The sequence below is a fragment of the Rhinolophus sinicus genome, chromosome 1, assembly GCF_057876585.1.
Source record: "Rhinolophus sinicus isolate RSI-liver-muscle chromosome 1, RSI-T2T, whole genome shotgun sequence".
Lineage (NCBI taxonomy): Eukaryota > Metazoa > Chordata > Mammalia > Chiroptera > Rhinolophidae > Rhinolophus > Rhinolophus sinicus.
Window position 1 is genome coordinate 168,675,502 of NC_142501.1, and position 21,239 is coordinate 168,696,740.

A 21,239-nucleotide genomic window follows, 5' to 3' on the forward strand; every position below is an offset into this window, starting at 1 on the left:
AGTAAGATCTACATTTACAAGTAGCTAACAGTTTTCATATTTTTTAGAAACTTATCACAGGATGTTTTTACTACATTTGTTGGTGGAAATACCACGTTGGCAAAATAATAGTATTGCATATAGGTAGTCATTATGAGAGCGCCAAGTTTTAGAAAATACAGTGATTTTACCAAGGACTCCCAAAATAATCACGCCTACTTACTTCAGTGGCAGGTAGTGGATTTGCACTAAAAATTGTTGGTCAGATTATTGAAGAAGTATTTTTGGAAGTACTGAAGGATTGTAACCTCCAATGTAATTTGGTTTTTGGAGCATCAGTAATACTCAAGCAGACTTTTTCCCCCCACTTATAACATTTCCTCAAATAGTCATGCTCATACATTTTGGAGGAAGTGGAACAAAGCAATTACTGATTTATTCCTTTGATTTTGGGTATCTCCATGGAAGAAGGTAAAAGGGAAGAGATAGGGAAGGGGCTAAGATTTGAGTAAACATACACAGATTGAAAAATGTTTGCTTTTAATATTTAGGTTCCATAACCAGACTACCTAGAGATGAGTATTAATATAACTTTGAGGAAGTGAACTAAGTTTTTATTTTTTACCAGAATGATAGCAGTGAGGTGAAATGTATTTTCTAGAAAACAATATTATTTGTATTACTACCCTTTCCACTGATCAGTGTTCAAACAGACAAAAGAGAATATTTTTGTGTGTATGGAAAATAAAGTTCACTTTTATTAATGTCCTTTCGACAAAAAGGTAAGGTAAGTGCACTTTTTGGTGACAGTTGCCTTGATTGATAAATCCGACTTACTATGTATTTATTTAATTCATAACACTTTTTAAGTGTTTGGCACTGTTCTAAGCACTTTAAAATTTTCATTTATCCAGTATTCATTTAATGCTTAATCATTTATTCTAGTTGTTAGAGAATATAGAAGGAAATAATTTGAGTGTAGTGTGTTGTCTTCCTTTCCCTTTCTCTTTCCTACCCCCTCCCCTCCCTCCTTTCTTTCTTTTTTTTTTTAAATTAAAATTTATTGGGGTGACAATGGTTAGTAAAGTTACATAGGTTTCAAGTGTACAATTCTGTATTACATCATCTGTATATCACATTGTGTGTTCACCACCCAGTCAATTCTTCTTCCATCACCATATATTTGATCCCCCTTACCCTCATCTACAACCTCCGCCCCCCTTGCCCTCTGGTAACCACTAAACTATTGTCTGTGTCTCCATTTTTGTTTGTCTTATTCCTTTGTTGCTTTCAGTTTTATATCCCACATATCAATGAAATCATATGGTTCTCGACTTTTTCTTATTTCGCTTAGCATAATAAGCTCCAGATTCATCCATTTTGTTGCAAGTGACACCGTTTCATCTTTTCTTACGGCAGAGTAGTAGTCCATTGTGTATATACCACATCTTCTTTATCCAATTATTTATCTAAGGACACTTTGGTTTCCATGTCTTGGGCACCGTAAATAAAGCTGCAACGAACATCGGAGCACATACATCTTTACGGATAAATGTTTTCAGATTTTTTGGGTATATACCCAGGAAAGGGATTCCTGGGTCATATGTTAATTCTATTTTTAACTTTTTGAGGAACCTCCACACTGCCTTCCATAGCAGCTGCACCAATCTGCATTCCCACCAACAGTGTATGAGGGTTCCTTTTTCTCCACAGCCTCTCCGACACTTCTTATTATTTGTCTTGTTGATGATAGCCATTCTAATTGGGGTGAGGTGATATCTCATTGTGGTTTTTATTTGCATTTCTCTCATGATTAGTGATGTTGAGCATCTTTTCATATGTCTGTTGGCCATCTGTATGTCTTCTTTGGAGAAATGTATATTCAGGTCTTCTGCCCATTTTTTAATTGGATTGTTTTTTTGTTGTTGAGTTGCATGAGTTCCTTATATATCTTGGATATTAGCCCCTTATCGGAGGGGTTGTTTGCAAATATCTTCTCCCATTCTGTTGGTTGCCTCTTTATTTTGTCAATGGCTTCTTTTGCTGTGCAGAAGCTTTTTAGTTTGGTATAGTCCCATTCATTTATTTTAGCTTTTACTTTCCTTGCCTTTGAGGTCAAATTCATAAAATTCTCTTTGAACCCATGGTCCGTAAGTTTAGTCACTGTTTTCTTCTATGCAGTGTATTGTTTCAGGTCTTATGTTTAGGTCTTTGATCCATTTGGAATTAATTTTGGTACATGGTGACAGATAGCAGTCTAGACTGCAATCACTCCTCTCCTCCTTTTGTGGACCTGGTTACTTTAGTTTTGAGGCTGGCAGCAAATGCCTGTCTCATAGTATTTCTGCTTTCAGTGCTCACATGTGTGAAGGATTCAATTGTGAGATAGTAAGGAGCTTGGACCAAACTAGTTTCTGTGTTATAATTGTAAAACTTACATTTCCAGGAAATAAAGCATTTAATGAATAAATAAAACCTATACCTAGTCCATCCCCTTTTTAAAGTCATTAAGCGTATCTTCTGTTGATATGCTAAAGAAGTTATTGAAATGATGTTAAATTCTGCAGTGTCTCTGTCCCTGTCCTTTCTAGCATGCTTGAAGATGACCTTCAGCTTAGTGACAGTGAGGACAGTGAGAGCGAACAAGTAAGTTCTGTATTCCCCGCGACACCAGGAATCCTTTTAAAATCCGTTTAACCTTCCAGAACTGCTTATCCTAACCTGTATTTTGTTCTTTTCCTGGTCCTTCTTCCCCTTACTGTGAATGCCTAGACCCCAGAGAAGCCTCCTTCCGCATCTGCACCTCCAAGGTACTGTGTGCTGCTCTCTCCCCATCTGTACAAAACGTTTGCGTTTCTCTACCAACTGGGGAAAATACAACCTTATGTAGTACTTTCATCGCTTCTTCATGGGGAAGGATATGGAGGTTCACAGTTAAAAGAAAGCACCTGTTTAATATTTTGGAATCTTCAATCAATCATAGAGAGGTTGTTAACTCTATAAAAGAGAAGGAGCCCCTGCACCCACCCAAATCATCAGTTTGGGTGATAAATATTTTTGAGAGTTTAAAATAAGTTTAAATCACTTCCATCAGTATTATGTAACCAGTATTTGAGAAGTTATGCTGAAGAGTCCAGTGTTATTAGAAAGTGACCGATTTGCTGTGTCTTCAAAAATTATAAAGCTGACTTTTCCATGGTGCCTTTTTTCTTGGTTACGTGAATTTTCTAATCGTTTCAGTTGCTCTTAAAAAATGACCTGCAGTACATTTTAGTGTGATAGAAGATGGCACTGTTTTCACTTTGTCAACAGCTAGCTATGTTTTAAAAAACATGATGCTTTAATTCTGGAAATGGGAACGATCTGAACCGTCTTTCTGTTTCCCTGTGTGGTACTGAATTTAATGATTTAATACTCCGGTACCTGACCTCCATGGTCAGAGTTAAATTACGCTGTAGCTGTTTTACTCCCTTGAGATGTTGTCGTCCATTCCAAGCCAAACTCAGCAGTAAGAACCTTCCTCACATACATGTGATGTCACAGCTATTGTGGGGGGAGCTCAAGTAATTGTAAAAGGTCTTGTGGATTCATAAGCCCTGCTCCTTTATTTATATCCTATTTTGTTCAGTAATTTCTGGTGGCTTATAGTGACTCATAAAATATGACAAAGTACCTGCCTTAAAAGTGGAGGAGAAGGAAAATAGAAAAAACAAAGTGGGGATAAGTCAGAAGCAGGAGTAACACAGAAAGTGTATCTCATTCTGATTATCACTGGCTTAAGCCACCTGAGTGACAGTGATCGCAAACCTGACGCAACATTGCGTATGAGGAAGTTATGTCCTAGGCTAGTGTTTTTATTTTAAAATTACCTCAGCTAGTGGTTTTACTGGTTTTATCATCAAATAATTTTTTTTCTACTTGTTCTCGTATAATTTATTTAATTAATTTATCACTTAATATTTTAGGCAGATAAGGAGGCTTTCAAGATTCTAGTTGATGTATTGCTTTGACTAATTCCATCAAGGCAAGGTTTTGATACCGCTTTGAAATTCTGTGTATGCCCAGCAGTGTGATCAGTACGTTTTTTTCTCACTGACCTAGAGTTACTGCCCTGTTCTTAAAACTTGTGGTAGTTCATCTCTACGTTAGCTGGTATTTGGGACCATCCTAAGCCACTCGCAAAGAACGGCCTATTTTCTAATTCTGCCCACGAGTGTGACTGGATTGCCTTTGAGATCACTTTCCAAGGAACACCGTGTGTATGCAGGAGTCTGCCATACAGTTCTCATATAGAGCATAGAGTGAGCTTTTAACGTATTGGCTTATTTCATAAATTAACTGCTTTGGGTTATGGCTAGCAGGGGTCGGCCAACGTAAAGTGTCAGAAAGTAAATATTTTATTTAAATATTGGTGGGCCATAGAGTCTGTGTTGAAACTAGTTAACTCTGCTTTTGTACTATAAAAGCAGACATAGACAACACACAGAATAATGGGTGTGGATATGTTCCAATAAAGTTCCAATAAAACTTTATTTAGAAAAAGAGGCAGCCAGCCCCTGCCATGGTTTACCAACCCCTGATGTGAAGCACCTGGCATCTGTATAGTTCAAAATGTTCTTTATGAGCAAAATTCCACAGGCTCCTTCTTTATGTAGTTATCTGGTGAGCTATTTTAAGAGTTTTTGCTGATATTTGAGTGACTGTGGGCCTTTCTCTCAACTGGATGGTATGGTAATTTAGTAAGATTAGGTAATATTGAGGCCCTTCTTTCAAGTTGCAGAAAAATGAGCAAAGCAGGAAATGAATAAAGAGGGGGAAAAATCCACCTTGCGTGGTGTCTTCAGATGATCTCTTTCGGTTGCTTTGCAGCGCTCCGCAGTCGCTTCCAGAAGCAGCGGCCTCAGCACATTCCAGTGGTGCCGAGTCAGAGAGCACCACTGACTCAGACAGCTCCTCGGACTCGGAGAGCGAGAGCAGCTCAAGTGACAGCGACGAGAATGAACCCCATGAAACTGCGGCTCCTGAGGTACCGTGTCCCCTCCAGGAGGCAATCTAAGATGGCAGCGTTCTGTCTTTCGGGGCTAGCGTGCTGGGGCCAGACCCAGACCGTGGGACTGAGTAGTTTTTTCCCCTGGGGCAATGCTTTTCTGCTCCTACCCTGTGGAACCAGCTGTTTCTAGTTATTTCTTACCAAACATTTGGCAGTGGAGGTTTGGGAGAGAGGTCTTCTCTCCCCTGATAGGTTCTTCTCCGTTGTTGCTAGTGTTGTTTTGAAGAGCCACTCTTTAAGAATGTTTGCACACCATTTTCTTTTCCCTGCTTTTGAAAAAGTGAACGCGTTTTTAGTAGGCTACTGTTTTAATATTAATGAGAATTCTTTTTGAAATTTCAGGAATGCATGAATTAAGGAAATCAGAAGTAGATAGCCTGATTTAGCAAAGGGCAGGAACATGCACTAGAAATAAGTTATCAGAGGTTCTATTTTTGAATCACTGAAAGCAATGCATTAAATTGATGGTGAAGTGATTTTGCCAGGGCTGTGTTTCTTGCACGCTCTGCCCCACGTAAAACAGGGATAATTGTGTTTGCCTGTCACCCGCCCTTGGGACATATTGTAAAGATAAACAGATGAGATTGAAAATCTCAAGCACCGCATTTATCTACAGGATTTATGCTATGTACTGGGTTGTGGAGCACAAGAAATTTAGTAACAACTAGAACGGTTGCCAAATGCCCTCAAAACTTGGAGTAGCAGTGTAAAAATTACGCTGGAGAAGGATACTTAGTGAAAAGGGAAGACATATTTGGTGAACTACACCAGCTTGTATAGAGAAAATTATTTTGCATGTTTAACATGGGAATGCTGGGAAATGAGACTTTCTAACTAAGAAAGTGTTACAATTTTTATATTTGTCTCTGCTGTTTAGAAAGCAAGGCAGTTCCACTAGAGCATTAACCAAATCCATCTGGAGATTATATAGCGAGACTTAAGAGCCACGTCTGAGGGCAAGGGAGGCTGAGAAAATAACTGAGTGTCATTTTTCGTTAGATATGAGTTTATGTCTGGTGCAGAGTAAGTGCTCAATAAATGTTTTTTTGGAGTGAATAAACATAGATCAGCCTTAACTGCACTTGAAGTGCGTTTCAGATTTTAGAAACTACTCTGTGTTTCTGGGGGTTCTCTGTTTCCTTGTGTGATACTAATTGCTATTGAAATAATTTTTCTGTTCCTCAGGGAAAAAGATACTGAATATGCTCTACAGAGGAATTATGTGATTGTTCACTGTTAATGTTTATAAAATCTTTGCTTTGTGTCTCACCTTATTCATTAAAAATAGTCTGCACGCTTCCTTCTACTGATAGAAGGAAGAGAATTTAATTAAATAGTAAAATTCAATTCCAATGAAATGGTAATGGTACAGATTGGCTGAATAATTGAAACTTGAAAGAAAGATTTCATCTGGTGTTTGATTTAATGAAACAATTATATCTTGTTGCTCAAGAGGTTACTGGAATAAAATTAGAGACTCTTGGATAAAAAATAAATGTTCCATTCCTACTTTATTTTTTCAAATTGCCTTACTGAATAGGGTCATATTTGTACCTTTCAGTGTTGCTGTGCAACTCCAGACTTGGGTGTGGTTTGTATGTTATATACTGAGGTTCAACTTCCCCAGAAATATTTTGTCTTTGTCTAGATTTTAAACCTTTAATTTTCCCAAGGTATCTAACTACTCTTCTTTCCTCTTAAAATAATACTTTCATTATTGTAAGTCTCCTGTGTTAGTTGAGAGTAACATGAATTCCATACATAATATAGGCCATAGTTACTAGTTATAATAACTTTCTCAACCTTTTCTTTATTCTGTTTTTAATGCTGAGAAATTTTCCTCTGTCTCCATTTTAAATTCATTTGACAAGTTTAGAGATCTTAGGAGACCCTGAAATGTTATATGCACGCCAGATGAGCTGGTGGTGAACTTGGGAAAAAGCAGATTTCAGTGTTTGCTTTATAGTGGGGACCAAAATGTAAACTTCAGCTTTTCTAAATATATGGGACACCTCGCCTTTTTCACTGTTCTATTAAAGTTCAGAAAAAACAACAACGATTCTGTTCTCGGTTATTCAGGGATCTGCTTAGTTGTCTAATCATTCATTGTCCATTTCTTTGGTAGTAAACTACCGTGGTTGATTGCTAACGAGGCTGTTGGTACTTTTTCATGAGTTACTTGATTAAACCATCCCTCAGTCCTAACAGGTGGGTAGCTTTCCTTTCACCTGTAAGGAAAATAGCAACACTGAAGATTCAGACCCATATCCCATTACTTCTGGAGCCCTTTCATTTCCTGCTACACCATGCTGCTTCTCTCCTTCCTTCTTTTCTTTCAAGTTTCGGATTCATACTACCCCACAGCTATGATATTTTACTGGCAAAGTAGGCATATGTTGTGCCTAGCTTAAAATTTTTTATTCAAAATCATAATTCACTCTAAAATACATAAATTTTTGCCAATTTCAGAAGTTAGGAGAGTTAAAGGACATATGGTCAAACATTTATGAAATTGCTTAATGGAAGCTAATCATATGTTTTTTCACTTCCCGTATGCATTGTTTGGCTTGTTCCAACGTTGGGAGGCAGGGGGAGGGGCATGAGCAAAGGCAAAAGAAGAAATGAAAGTTCGAACCTTGATCCTATCCACCGCTTACACTCTTAAAATTCATTTTAAAATCTATTTTTAACCAATCCCTCATGTGAAAGTTTTCCCCAACACCTAAATAACATCTGACCTAAAAGGAATTCTATCCATTTTACATCTTTATAGTAGGTACACAAAAAGAATCGCCCCTACCCTTTGCCCTCCGTCTGGACACACCAGCTCAATTTTACCCAGCAATTGGGCCATATGCCTCCCTTCTGGACATTTTTAGGACTGCAGCGGAAGAAAATGTGATTTATTTCTGTAACCAGGACATTCCTTTAGGGACTACTAAATGTATCTTATACTGCCCTGTTTGGGGAGGGAAAAGGCAGGTGCTACCTAGACCAGGGATGACATTTCTTTCTGGTTCATGTATACATGCCCTTCTATAGATCTTCTGTAGTGACTGGAGTACAGTTGTAAACGCAGCCCTGGTGAGATATACCCTTACCTTTCCTGAGAAAGGGTTTGAAGGGTTTGCAGGGTTTGGTTTCTGAAGTGATTGGCAAGTGGTATATCCTAATGCTTTGTCCCCAGTTAACCTCTAGTATTAGCACACCCTCAAGTCTTTACAGGAAATAATGCTTGACAAGTAGGTGTTCTGTGCTAATCTTCTCTCTACCCTTAATAATCATCCTGTCTTGTTAGAATATTGAATACAGTTTTAGATTACATGTGACAAAATGCCTGGCACTTAAGAGTAGTTTCCTCTTCCCTCCCTCCCTGCTCTGAAATTCAAATGTGAGCCCGGATATAGAGTTGATGTAAGTAAAAGGAACTGTAAAGAAGTTATTCTAGGAAGCAATATAGGGTAAGCCAAAAAAAAAAGGTTATGCAGCCATCTTTCTGGCAAAAGTATGGCCCTATCGAATTCCTTAAAGTTTCTCTTAGTTCTATTTGTTTCAGTCACACTAAGTCCAAACGACCTACCTGATCATTTTATTACCTAACCTTTTTCCAGCCAAAAAGCCTTTACATTATATCCACGTATCTTTCATGTATTAAGTTTGCATGTTTTTATAGAGTTGAATTACTTGGGATATTCCACTTGGGAAACTTGTTCGCAATTCTTCCCTGTAAAATATTGTCCACCTACTGGAGTGATCTCCTTAACCCATAATGTAATCAGTTAAATCTGTATGGAATAGCTTTCAGTTAGCTTCCTAGTGCATTGTGCGTAGGATTTAGTCATTCATACAAACCTCCTGTCAGATGGATCTTAAGAAAAACATGTAGCATGCCAGTGATGTACACCCTTTAAAAAGTATAATATTATTTACTCTAATAGATCCTAGTATTTTTTATATGGCATAATATTTATAGGTATAGTAATACACCTACAGGAATGCTCAAATAAATATCTTATGTACACCACTGTATGCAAGACATAATAGTGGAGCTTGGAGATACAAAAGTCCCTGTAATTCTGTTAATAAGATCTAATAACCTAGTTAGAGATGGTTAGATACATCAATCATCAGTTAGCAACAAAGATTTAAACAACAGTTGAGATAACAGGAGATATCAAGAACGTCTGTTTACTTGACATATCAGTTGCACAGATAATCAGTATAATATCATTGCTCTGAAATGTGTGTTCTGGAGCCTCCCTTTGTGTCTTAGAGAAATAGGTGCTATTTCAGACCCGATTGCCTGTAACAAGAGAATTAATGCTTGATTTTTAAAGACCTCAAGTGGGACTAATGCTTGGCTAACATGACCGCACTTTATTCTTTCTATCAAGGTGTAACATTTGAAAATGAGGGTGTATCTGTGATACACTGAAAACCTTGTCACATAAATGTTTATGATGTTTTAAGTAAATAAATGATATCAAATCTTGAAGTAATTTTCAGTTGAAAAGTATGTCAAAAGGTAAATCATGAAGCCCATAGGTAATCACCAAGACTTACTTGATTCATTAGCCTTCTTCTGAAAATCCTTGATAAAGGACTCTTTTTATTCTTCAATTCTCCCTATTATAGAATAGTTTACAAGTAAAATGTGTCGATTCTGTTTAAGTTAATACTGTAACATTAGAACAACATATTTATGTCACAAAGATTTCTTAGCAGTTGTCAGTGGTTACGTTGGTTCAGCATTTAATGGTCTATTATTAGTCAATATCTGCTTCAGCAAAATTCCCATAGCACAAGAGAATTGGAAGATCGTTTTAAGGGTTAACTGTTACAGAATTTGACCTGTAATGAGAGGAAGTTAAAAAGGACCTGAATTCTCAGGTTTGGAATGATGACACCTCCCCAGGACAGTCCTGCAGGAGTGGGAGCAGCACAAAAGAAGAGTGGATCACCATTGTCAGTTAACACTTTTCTCTTTTTTCTTGATTTTAGCCCGAGCCTCCTACAACAAATAAATGGCAGCTGGACAACTGGCTGACCAAAGTCAGCCAGCCGGCTGTGCCACCAGAGGCACTGGGGAGCGCAGAGCCCCCCCCTCGGCACCCGGACGGGAAGGGCAAGGGTGGTGACGGTGGCACCACTAGTCACGAGCATTCGGAATCCAAAGATCCTCCCCCGAAAAGCTCCAGCAAAGGCCCTCGGGTACCTCCGGAAGGTCCCCACACTGGCAAGAGGAGCTGTCAGAAGTCCCCTGCCCAGCAGGAGCCACCGCAGAGGCAAACCACTGGAACCAAACAACCCAAAAAACCCATCAAGGCATCTGCCCCAGCAGACTCTCGGGCCAGCTTGCAGGTGGAGAGTGAGCTGGGACTTCTTCCCCACGGCTCCAAGGACCAGCCTTCCAAAGATAAGCCCAAGGTGAAGACGAAAGGGAGGCCCCGTGCTGGAGACACCAGAGAGCCCAAGCCAGCCGTGCCCACCCCCAGCGAGAGGAAGAAGCACAGGGCCGCACCCCCAGCCCCCTCAAAGCCGCTCTCGGGCCCAGAGCCCACGAAGGACAATGTGGAGAACAAGAGCCCTGAGCACTTTGCCCTCGTTCCCCTGACTCAGAGCCAGGGCCCCCTGCACAGTGGTGACAGTGGTGGCAGGACTAGTGGCTGTCGCCGTGCCGTGGTGGTACAGGAGGACCGCCGGAAGGACAAACTGCAGGTGCCTTTGAGAGACACCAAGCTGCTCTCCCCGCTCAGGGACACGCCTCCCCCACAAAGCTTGATGGTGAAGATAACCCTCGACCTCCTGTCTTGGGTACCCCAGCCGCCTGGGAAGGGAAGCCACCAGAAGAAACCGGAAGACAAACAGCCACTGGCTGGGAAGAAGCTGGATTCTGAGAAGAGAAACTCAGACAACTCAAGCAAGTTGGCCAAAAAGAGAAAGGTGAGTGAGGGGGCCTGGGCTCCCTCGCAGTGTGGCGTGTACCTGCTGTTGGCTTAGGGCTGTCCTTGGCACTAGATTAGAGCCCCGAGTTGTCTTAGAAGAGACGGGAAGCCTGTTTGGATTCGATCCAGCCTTTGCTCCTAAACCAGAAGTTACTCTTTAATTGCAGCCTTGGATGCTTCCCACTTTGCAGACAGGCAGTACCAAGCGCCAGCTTCCTTCAGTGGCCTTGCGCGTTTGAAAAAAGATGAGGTAGTCCCGAGAAAGGGTAGCTTGTTTTAGGATAACGGCGCATCTGGGGGCACTTTTTTATTTATTCTGATAACATATTTACCACCTGGCCCATTAGCTTTTGCCCTAGAAATTAAATATTAATTAATGTAAATTAATTAAAAGTAAATTAAGTGAATTGAAATGTTAATTAGTAGTCTGAATTCCTGAAAGAACTTCTATACACTGAAATTGAGTAAATTACTCATGGCTGCCTAATACCTCATTAATTTGAACCCTCCGGATTTAGAATGTGTGACCTCTGTTGTTGACTTTTATTAATAAGCAGAACGTTATAAAAAAGTTTCAGAGCTATTAAACTTATGGTTAGGACATCTTGTTGACTAATATCGGCTGGTAGGGTATACTGTAAAGTATTGAAAATCTGTCATTTTATTTATTACAGAATTATGGGAGTTTTACTTAGGGGATGAACATAAAAAATAAAAAACAAATCCTGCATCACTTAAGAACCTCAGTTAACACAAACATATCACTATTTTGGACAGTTTCCTTCCTTTATTTTGAATCATTGAGCTTCTGATAGATTTTTTTTGCTGCTTCTTGTTGATGAAAGATTAGTGAGTTTTCTCCCCAGCAGCATTCCTAAGCCAATCTGCCCAAGATTCAGAGTGAGAGGCACCAGAAGAGCCATGTCTTTCCTGCTGCGAAGGAGTAAAAGTTTTAACACTCTTATAACTACACAAAAAACTTCTTACTCATGTGTGGAAGCTGATCTAAGAATAACAAAGGACAGAAAGAGCACCAAGCCTGTTGTCATGTTTGTGATTCAACTGATTACTCCACCAGGTTAAAAATATAACATGACTTTACCAAATAGTTGAGGGTGACTGTTTCCTTCAGAACCTTGTTGAATGAGACATGAGGGCATTGTCACCATAAGAGCCCTGGGGGCAAGTCAGCTGGGGTGGGATCCAGTGCTAATTGATCATGCAGCTTCACTAGCAGAGGGCATGTTTTCCCTCATGCCAGGTGTTTGTGTGTTAAAGGTGTAAACCTTAATGGAGGAAATCTTGATGGACCTGGGTAGGAAAATAGTACCTGCATCCAATATACCTGAAAAGACTTCAAAGATATACTCGTTTACCTCCTCCTCCTGGGAAATCACTTTTTCACCTATCCCTCCAGCTACCATGGTCTTGTCTAGCGAACAGTGCTCACCTACCTTCTGCATTAGCTGGAGTGGGGAGACGTATTAGCTTCTCAAATGCTTTTACTACCATGTTTCCCTGAAATCGAATCGGAAAGACCTAACTGGAAAATAAGCCCTAGCATGATTTTTCAGGGTGACATCCTCTGAACAGAAGCCCTAATGCGTCTTTTGGAGTAAAAATTTATTTAATTCCCGGTCTTATTTTCAGGGAAACACAGTAAACAGGAGGAAATGTTAGAAATTGGAGGCTCTCCCTGACAGTTCTCAGCCCAGCCCCCACTCTTGCAAATCTGGAAGTGTTGCTTGCAGCTCCCCAAAGGGAAACTCAACTCTCCCTGTTGAGTATATGAACTGTGCCCTCCAAAAGCCATTCCTGGCTCTTGGCTGAGCTCCATTAGGGCAGCTCGTTTATCTTTCTGTTTAGAGGAATGGAGAAATACTAATGACCCCCTCATATTAGTCAACTGTGCTTTCTTTAAAGCTCTGGCAAGCAGCAGAGGGTTCTGGGCCCGGGAACAGTCTGCCTCTCTGCATGGCACTGACAGGATCTGGGTCTGAATCAGTGGTTCCAAACTCTGGCCGCTCGTACGGTCACCCGGGGAGCTGTTAGTACTGGTGGCAAGGTGTACACCCGCAAAACCCCACCCCCACTGCTATTTTTAAAATTCTCAATTAATCCTAATACGTAGTGGGGGGCTGGGAGCCCTTGCAGCAGACAGAGCCTTACCACAGGGCCAAGATTGTACAAAGCTAGTTCCTTGGATCAAGCAATCCAGTGCACTGTGTTTTAGACACCATGGATCTCGGCAACCAGGAGTTCCTTGCTTGAAGTATGTCACTAGTTAGAAACATTACTTAGAAGCTTTCACATAAATTGATATAAAAATCAGCCCCCCAAGTACGTATTTCATGATCAGAGAATCATGTGTCGTTTGGTTTTCCTTCCTGCTGGGTTCCAGATACTATTAATACCGAACATTACTAGTCTCAGCTCCTTCCCTGCATGAAACGGGCTTCCTCTCTTCCTGTCCTGACCCTGACTCCTTTGGGGCAGGGCGTCAGCTGCTCCCATGGGCAGCCCAGCACAGAGGCAGAGCAGAGGGAGGGCTGACCTCCTTTTAAGCTTGGGCCCCTTGCCCCAAATTTGGGTAGTGGAGACTTACTTGTATTCTTCATTTTCAGTGTGATGACAAAAAGCAGCTCTCAGACGGTTTAGTGAGAAAGTAAAGAATGTGCCTCGTATTTCCTATCAGTGGAATTTAGTGTTTTTATTTAAAGGCCCTTTAGGGTCTATCTCCTGGTGCGAAATTTAGCAAATATTTTCAGAGGGTGAACAGATTCTTGAAGCTATTTTAGATTTAAAAGGGTGAGAAGATGCTCATCAAGAGTTAACAGCTGTAAGGAAGCCATCGGATGTGGTACCCAGAAATGTACATGTATTATGTGTACATAGCATTTCACTACAAGGAGTGGGCAGGAAACAATTCATGGCGGAAAGTGGAGAAAATTGTGAGGGTAAGCAAGCATGACCACACATAGTGCTGTTTATATAAACTAGAGAAGTTCAGACTGATCAGAATTTAAAATAGTTCAGAATTTAAAATACAACTTAGGTTTTCTTTTAAATAATTTTTAAACCAAGGTTATGTTTTTTAGATTTGGTAGAAAAATTGAAGTTGAAAGCACAAGATAATGTACAGTCAGGCTGGTTGCCGTTGAGAGTATTTAAACGCACACCTGCTATGCATAGAGCTCCATGTGTGAGCAAAGCATTGGTCTGGGCACTTCTATAGATACTGTCTCATTTAATTCAATCATTTTATAGGTTGCCATTCAAACAAATACCAGACTGTCTTAATAGTCATTTAGGTAAATGACGGGGACAGGGAGGTACATTCATTCAGGTCTTTTCCTTTTTCTGAATAATTGCTTTACTGATGGAGAAGCTATGACATTTTTGGAAGCAAATTTCAGTGCTATCACGTGTTTTGAAGCATGAGGAAGGGAAGTTATGGGATATGTTGGGGAAATGTGCGTTTTCATTCCTTGAGGATGGTTGTTGGTTCAGTCCTTCCCTACTGTCTAAAATCGGTCTTTTCTTGGGTTGTTTCTCCAGATCAACATTCCCAGTCATTATCCTTCAAAATCAAGGGTTTGAAAAGTCATTCTTTATAATTTTCTGAGGCCACTTTAACCTAATTTCTTCATACTTAGTTATCCTAAGAAGAACATTGTAACCATATGCACGTTAAGACTGTTTTAAGCCATTTTAATGCTTGTGTATTCCCTCACCAAAAAGAAAAAAAATGGTGAATTAATTTACCTTTTCTGTAGCACTTATCCCAGTGACTATACCCTGTCTCCTCAGTAAGTCCCGCCCTCATTCTTGGTGCTAACTAGGACTTGGTGTCTGCTGTGTCATTGTTTTAAATTTAACTTATTGGGGTGACATTCGTTAATAAGATTATATAAGTTCCAAATAGACAATTCTACAATACATCATTTCTGAGTTGCATTGTGTGTTCACCACCCAAAGTCTAGTCTCATTCTGTCACCATATATTTGACCCCCTTTACTCTCTCCATCTTCCCCCCACCCTCCTTCCATTTGGTAACCACCATACTGCTCTGTGTCTATGAGGTTTTTGTTTTATTTGTTGCTTTCTGTTTTATATCCCATATATGAGTGAAATCACATGATTCTTGTCCCTTTCCATCTGTGTGTCGTTTTTTCTTTTTTGTGTGTGTGTCTATCTCTAGTTTTCTTTTTTTTTCTTTTTTTAATTTATTGGGGTGACAATTGTTAGTAAAATTACAGATTTCAGGTGTATAATTCTGTATTACATCGTCTGTACATCACACTGTGTGTTCACCACCCAGAGTCAGTTTTCCTTCCATATATTTGATCCCCTTACCCTCATCTCCCACCCCCCATCCCCTTACCCTCTGGTAACCACTAAACTATTGTCTGTGTCTATGAGTTTTTGTTTCTCATTTGTTTGTGTGTCATTTTCTTATTGAACCTCCTGCAGAGGCACATGCCAGAGAAGTCCCTGAATTTCCCAAAAGGCTGCTTCTCTACTTTTCCCATGCTCCATGTGCTACCAAGCGCCTTTGCTTCCCTGTGGGAGAAGCTGACAGTCTTAGAATTTGAGTGTGAGACCTTCCAGGTCACTTGTTCAGCTGCTTCCTTATATAGCTGAGATCCAGCAAGGCGCTGACATCACTTGGCTGCTCAGTCAAAGCAGGTCTGGAGCTCAGGTGTGATGACTCCTCCCTGTGCAGTGGTCGTTCTTTTCTTTCACACGTTTTTTTTGTTTGTGTGTTTCCCCACACGTGTCTGGTAGAGGAGATTCTTGGAGTCACAAGCTCATAGTTCAAGATCAGTGTACTGACTGGCAGTTCCAGTATCAGCCCTGGCTCAATCCCTCCATTGCCCACACTCCTGGCACCCCAGTACCCCACACACCCCTACTCCTTCGCCATTTCAGTTTCCCTTTCAGACATCCCTCATCTCTCCCCATCACAGCCACGCTCCTAGGACACTACCTTAACACCTCTTAGAAGCAACTGTGGTCCAAAGTGAGTGTCATTTCTGAAAAAGCCACCTCATTTCCCTGCTACCTACAGGGACGTGGATGGTGAGCCAGAAGCCAGGCAGGCACCAGGCTGCCCTGCAGTCCTCTCTTCCAGAAGCCACCGGGGTCTAGCACAGGCCCTGCGCTTCCTTTTATGGGCTTCGTCCTGGCCCTTTGCTCCACTCTGTGGGTGGAATGGCATTTGGCAGATAATCCACAGCTGGCCCGACCCAGCAGGTTAGGAAAGCATATAAGTCAGTTAGGACCAGGTTGTCAGCTAGCAGCCTCCTTTTGTTGTAGGTGCAGCACCATTGAGACACTTACTCTTCTGGGGAAAGGGAACACCCAGTCCTCAGACAGGATTCTCTGAAATGGGGGGTTGATCTGTGGGTAAGCCACAGCGCAGAGGAGACTTCTGGAAGAAAGAGAGAGTATATCACTCTTGTGGCTTCTTGATCCAGAAAAATCTCAAAAACTCCTTCCCTCCTGTTCCTCCAGTCTTGAAATTCAGGTCTGCCTTTCTTGCCACCCAGCATGACGAGGCTCCCTCTTCCTAAATCCGTCCATTTAAAATTGTAGTGCAGCCCTGTTTCCAGGGACCTCACTGTTTCCAGGGACCTCAGCGGTGCCCCTCAGCTGCTCAACTTAATTTCCATGCCAGTTAACAAATACTTCCTGAGCGCCTCCGCTGGGGAAGCCTCTGTGACAGTTCCAGACGAGGTGACAGGATTCCAAGTATACAGTGGACAAAAACATGAACCTCAAACCCACAGGCTTGAACTCAGTCAAGCAAGCAAAATGAGCAGAAGGGAACTTTTGCTTTATTTTGTTTAATACTTAACTTTCTGCCAGCTTACAGAATATTATCAGCTTCTAAGTTGCTACGTGTCACTATAAAGCACATTAATCCAGTAAGTGCCAACACAGTTATTAATGCTGGCCTGGAAATCAGAGTTTGGTAATTTGTTGGTTTTTGGCTGTTCCCTTGAGTCACTGATTGGCACGAGCCAGGGTTAGAACCAGCTTGTGAGGACTGACTCACTAGGAGCCTTATTTTCATATGTGGTTTAGAAGGTCTGCCACCTTGGTGCATAGTCATAACTAGCATGTCCTAAGCAGCATGAAAACATACAAACAAAAATTAACTCTCATTCCACCTCTGGGGTCTGGTGTTTTCTTTAGGAAGTAAACTTGTGGACGGTTTATGCTTGGTTTTCCCTTGGGGACTTACGTGTCATTAACTGCCTAGAAATACCTTTGACTGAAAAAAGTATTTATTACTCAGTACCTCATGTACAATATCTGTCTGGATATTTTAACAAATTCTGTGACCTTTCCCAAAGATAAAGTTCCCACCTTCGTGCACTGCTTGCTAGGCCTGCTTTGCAGCCTTTTTAATCTAAAGCTCAAGAGAATTCATTAGGCCCATTGGTGGCGGAGCCCCTGGGGCATAGTAGGTTAAGTGACAAGGAAGATGCCCTCAGTAGTTGGATCCTCTCTTAACCCAGTTGTTTCCAGTTTCTTCTTTTTTCTCTGCCAACATTGACTAACTCAAGTGTTCCCATTATGGATTGTTTAATGGAGGCCAGTGTGCTGTGCAAAGTCGTAGCAGGCTTTCATTTCTCTCCAACTGTGCTTCAGGATTCTGCTGGCCCGCGCTGAGTGCCACGTGAGAAACAGCTGGGTGACATTTCCTGCTACATTTCAGTTGTGCCTTTAGGATGGGCTTATTTATGACACGTTATTTCCTTATTTGGTCTCTCAAGATACTTTTCCTCCAGTCTTCTGTAATGAATGGTTATATTTCTGAGCAACTGATTGGTTTTTATCTAACCTCACGTTTTATAATTCCTTCTTTGCATTGGCTAAAGGGAGGTTCAGAGCCCAGTTTGCAGATTACCTCTGGAAAAGTGTGTGGAACAGTGCTGTCCACCAGAGATGTAATCATGTGAGCCACGTATATGCTTTAACATCTTCTAGTGGCCTCATTATAAATATAAAAAGGGGGAAAGAGAAAACCAGTTAAAGTAATTTTACATATCTAAATTTAATATATCTAAAATATTATCACTTCAACATTTAATCAATGTACGAATTACTGCATTTTCCTGTTTCGCACTAAATCTCTGAAGTCACTGCGGACTGACTGGCTGTGTCCAAGGCTCCCTGTGTGAGGCCGTCACACAGGAGTGTGCAGGACGGCAGGCCAGCAGTGATGGCCTGCAGAGGTGCAGCAGCCTTCCCTGCGGTCTCATGTCTCTCCTGTACCCAGAGTTTCCCTCCTCCTTCATGTTCTCACGTGTGCGCACACCTAGAGCTTAAAAACAAGTGTCTTTATAAGCCACCTAAAAGTATCCATTTTGAAACAAGAAATAAAATGTTTTCCCAAGGAGCTGATGAAGGAAGTGCACACTTGGCACATTTATTGGCAGAATGGCAGAAGGACAGCTTGTTTTTTGTTTTTTTTCTATATCCCCATCTTTTGAGCAGGGCCAGGCTGCTTATTAGTGTCTGGGCAGAGCTTGAATCTACACGTCTTAATGTATTCATTTTTCTTGGGGAAGTTCAGGGAAGGGGGAGCAGAGGGAGGGAGAGAGGGAGGAACAGGTGTGAAAACCAGGGCCTCCTACAGTTAATTTGAAGGCTGTTTTCTTCCTTTAAGGCTTTAAGGGAGGATTTTAGGTTTTTAAGGTATTGCCCTAGATTGACTGGTGGTGTCCCAGATTTCTGTCTCAGTGAACTGACAGTTGGAGCAGCTTAATTCTAAATGTGCATCAGAATTAATTGAATGACTCCCGCCAGTCACCTCACTGTCACTTGCTGGAGAGGTGGTGGCTCCTTCCCATGGGTGTTACCTGAGCCCAGGCCAGTGGGAAGGAGGCCACCATGAAGTCATTGGGTTTGTGTGTTAGACTTTTTGTAAACTTGGTGTACATGTTGACACGAGAGCACAAAAACATGGAAGACTTTCACCATGAAGAATCTTTGTTCTCTTAATGATTTCACACATTTATCTCACTTCAATTTGGTAGAAGTAGATGCTTTTGTGGTACTTAACTTTTATAGAATTTAATACCCCTTCTTCTCTCAGTCCTCTCACACTAAAATCATATTTAACAATCCTTCATTTTCTGTCACATTTCTTGGAATACAAAATATGACTGCATATATGTAGAGAATGATATAGATGATTTAAAAAAACACACGAAAATGTGTCAATGAAGAAGGAAAAAAAAGTTAGCCAGATGCATAAGCAACTGTTCTTATTTTGTTGTACGTCTTTCTAGTCCATCTGTAAGATAAATAGGCGGAGGGTTTTGTAGCCTGTTTCATTTTCAACTATATACTTGTTTATTTATTAGAAGAAAAGCTAAGCTTTAAGTACTCCACTCCTGATTTTATATGAACATTAAATTAGTAGTTGTAAGTGGATGGTTCTTTTGAAAGAAGCTGGGAACCTTATTCAAAATCATTTGTTGTTACTTCATGAGAATATGCATGTTTTATTTATTCTTTTATATTTAGAAAATATAATGTGTTGAAGTCTACTGCTTCTTCTTCTTCTTGTCAGCTATTAGATAGATATCCTCCCTTTCCTGGGAATGAAGAATAGTCCTTCTTCATGCAAAACTTGGTCTCCATATAGATCACATCAAATCTAGATTGTCTGCCTTCCCCACACCGCCCCCAAACACACACACACACACACACATACACAGTATAGGTACTTAGAAGGTTGCTGTGTGTGTATAGATAGTTGTCTCCAAAAGTCTAATTATTTTTGTCGCTGTTGCTATCTGTTTTTGCCTGTACAACTATGTCTGTGACAATTTATTTTGTTATACTACAATATTAGGGGGAAGCAGAAAGAGACCACGATAGCAAGAAAGTCAGGCTGGAGAAAGAAATCAAATCACAGTCGTCATCTTCGTCCTCACACAAAGAATCTTCTAAAGCAAAGTGAGTATAGAGATTAGGAATGGCCTAAGAACGTGATCGAGTCTTCTGGCTGTTGACACAGCAAAACATTTTTCTTCTGCAGAATGAGTGGATTGACAGGCTTGTCCTGGCTCGTTGCAATGATCTGCTGAGCTTGTCTCCTGGGGCTTTCATCCGTGAGGACCTTATAGGAATCAGTAACTCATTTGGCAGCAAACTTGGATTTATCAAAAGCATTTTAAGAGTAGAAAATTTTCTAAACACCTGGAATTAATATCTTTCTGATGGAATTTTTATATAAAGATAAGAAAGGTGCTTTGCAGAATTGGAGACCAAGGCACAGAGAGATTAAACTGACCTGTCCAAAGTTACAAAAAGTCACTATTATTCATGCTCTGATTTGTTCAAGAAATCGCTTCACAAAATGTGGCAAAAACAAGTGTAGAGTATCACATGGAAGGATTTGGGAGTGACAGAGTCAGATGTGAAGGTGGCGGTCTGCTTATGAGAAAGGGACAGGCTGGGCGGCAGCTAACGCAGACTGGCTTGGTGAGGGAACGCTAGGACCACTGGCACACGCGGCCGGCTTAGTGACAAACCATACAGCTTGACTTAGTACTCATCAGTAGGACTAGATTTTTCAAAGGCATCAAAGTCCCTGAGATTTGGCCTTTCTACAAAATGGATTTCACACTTCGGAGTATCATGGTCTTCTGCGTCAGCAGCTATGTGTCCTTTTAACTAAAGAACTAAGGTATGTGGTCCATGTTCTGCCGTAACTTAGTTTTGTGTGCTGTTTGACTCCAGAACACCTAAGCCCTCCTCTGAGCCCTCAAAGAAGGATATGCTTCCCCCTACACACGTGTCGTCCTCGTCCTCGTCGTCCCAGAAGCCAGCCAAGCCTACACAGAAGAGGCCAAGGCGGGAAGCGCACCCCTGTGGCCAGGACCCTCCCAAAAGTGCCAGCAGTACCAAGGGCAACCACAAGGACTCGCCCGTTCCCAAGCGCAGAAAAGCTGAGGGAAAGGGTTCTGGAAGCTCCACAGAACACAAAGTAAGTCGGGGAGGCCGCTGTTTATCAACTGGGATGTATGGGTGTATCTTTAAGTTCCCAAATAAGATAAGTGCCTAACAATGTTACTTCAGAGCTAGTCATCATTTTTAAATAAGGCAGTAATGAGTTGTTTGTGGTTAAAGGTCTCTAGAGGGAGAGTAATAGATAGTTAATAGCGCATGAACATTTAGGTGGCAGTTTATTCTTAAAGGGATCTAGAGGTGAAAAATCAGAATAGATGTTTTGTGTTAAT

General features: G+C 41.0%; 1 protein-coding gene across 11 annotated transcripts in view; it reads left to right on the forward strand.

Annotated features, from left to right (window-relative positions):
- AFF1 (ALF transcription elongation factor 1) overlaps window positions 1-21,239 on the forward strand; it is a 178,528-nt gene that overhangs the window by 143,929 nt on the left and 13,360 nt on the right. For 6 of the 11 annotated variants that reach the window (XM_074323818.2, XM_074323832.2, XM_074323835.2 and 3 more), the window contains 6 exons: window positions 2,547-2,625; window positions 2,752-2,789; window positions 4,849-5,005; window positions 10,031-10,972; window positions 19,850-19,953; window positions 20,740-20,986. In XM_074323818.2, coding sequence (XP_074179919.1) covers window positions 2,547-2,625; window positions 2,752-2,789; window positions 4,849-5,005; window positions 10,031-10,972; window positions 19,850-19,953; window positions 20,740-20,986 — 1,567 coding nt within the window. The remainder of the gene's footprint in view (window positions 1-2,546; window positions 2,626-2,751; window positions 2,790-4,848; window positions 5,006-10,030; window positions 10,973-19,849; window positions 19,954-20,739; window positions 20,987-21,239) is intronic. The other 5 variants (XM_019731262.3, XM_019731265.3, XM_019731264.3 and 2 more) reach the window with 2 other exon arrangements.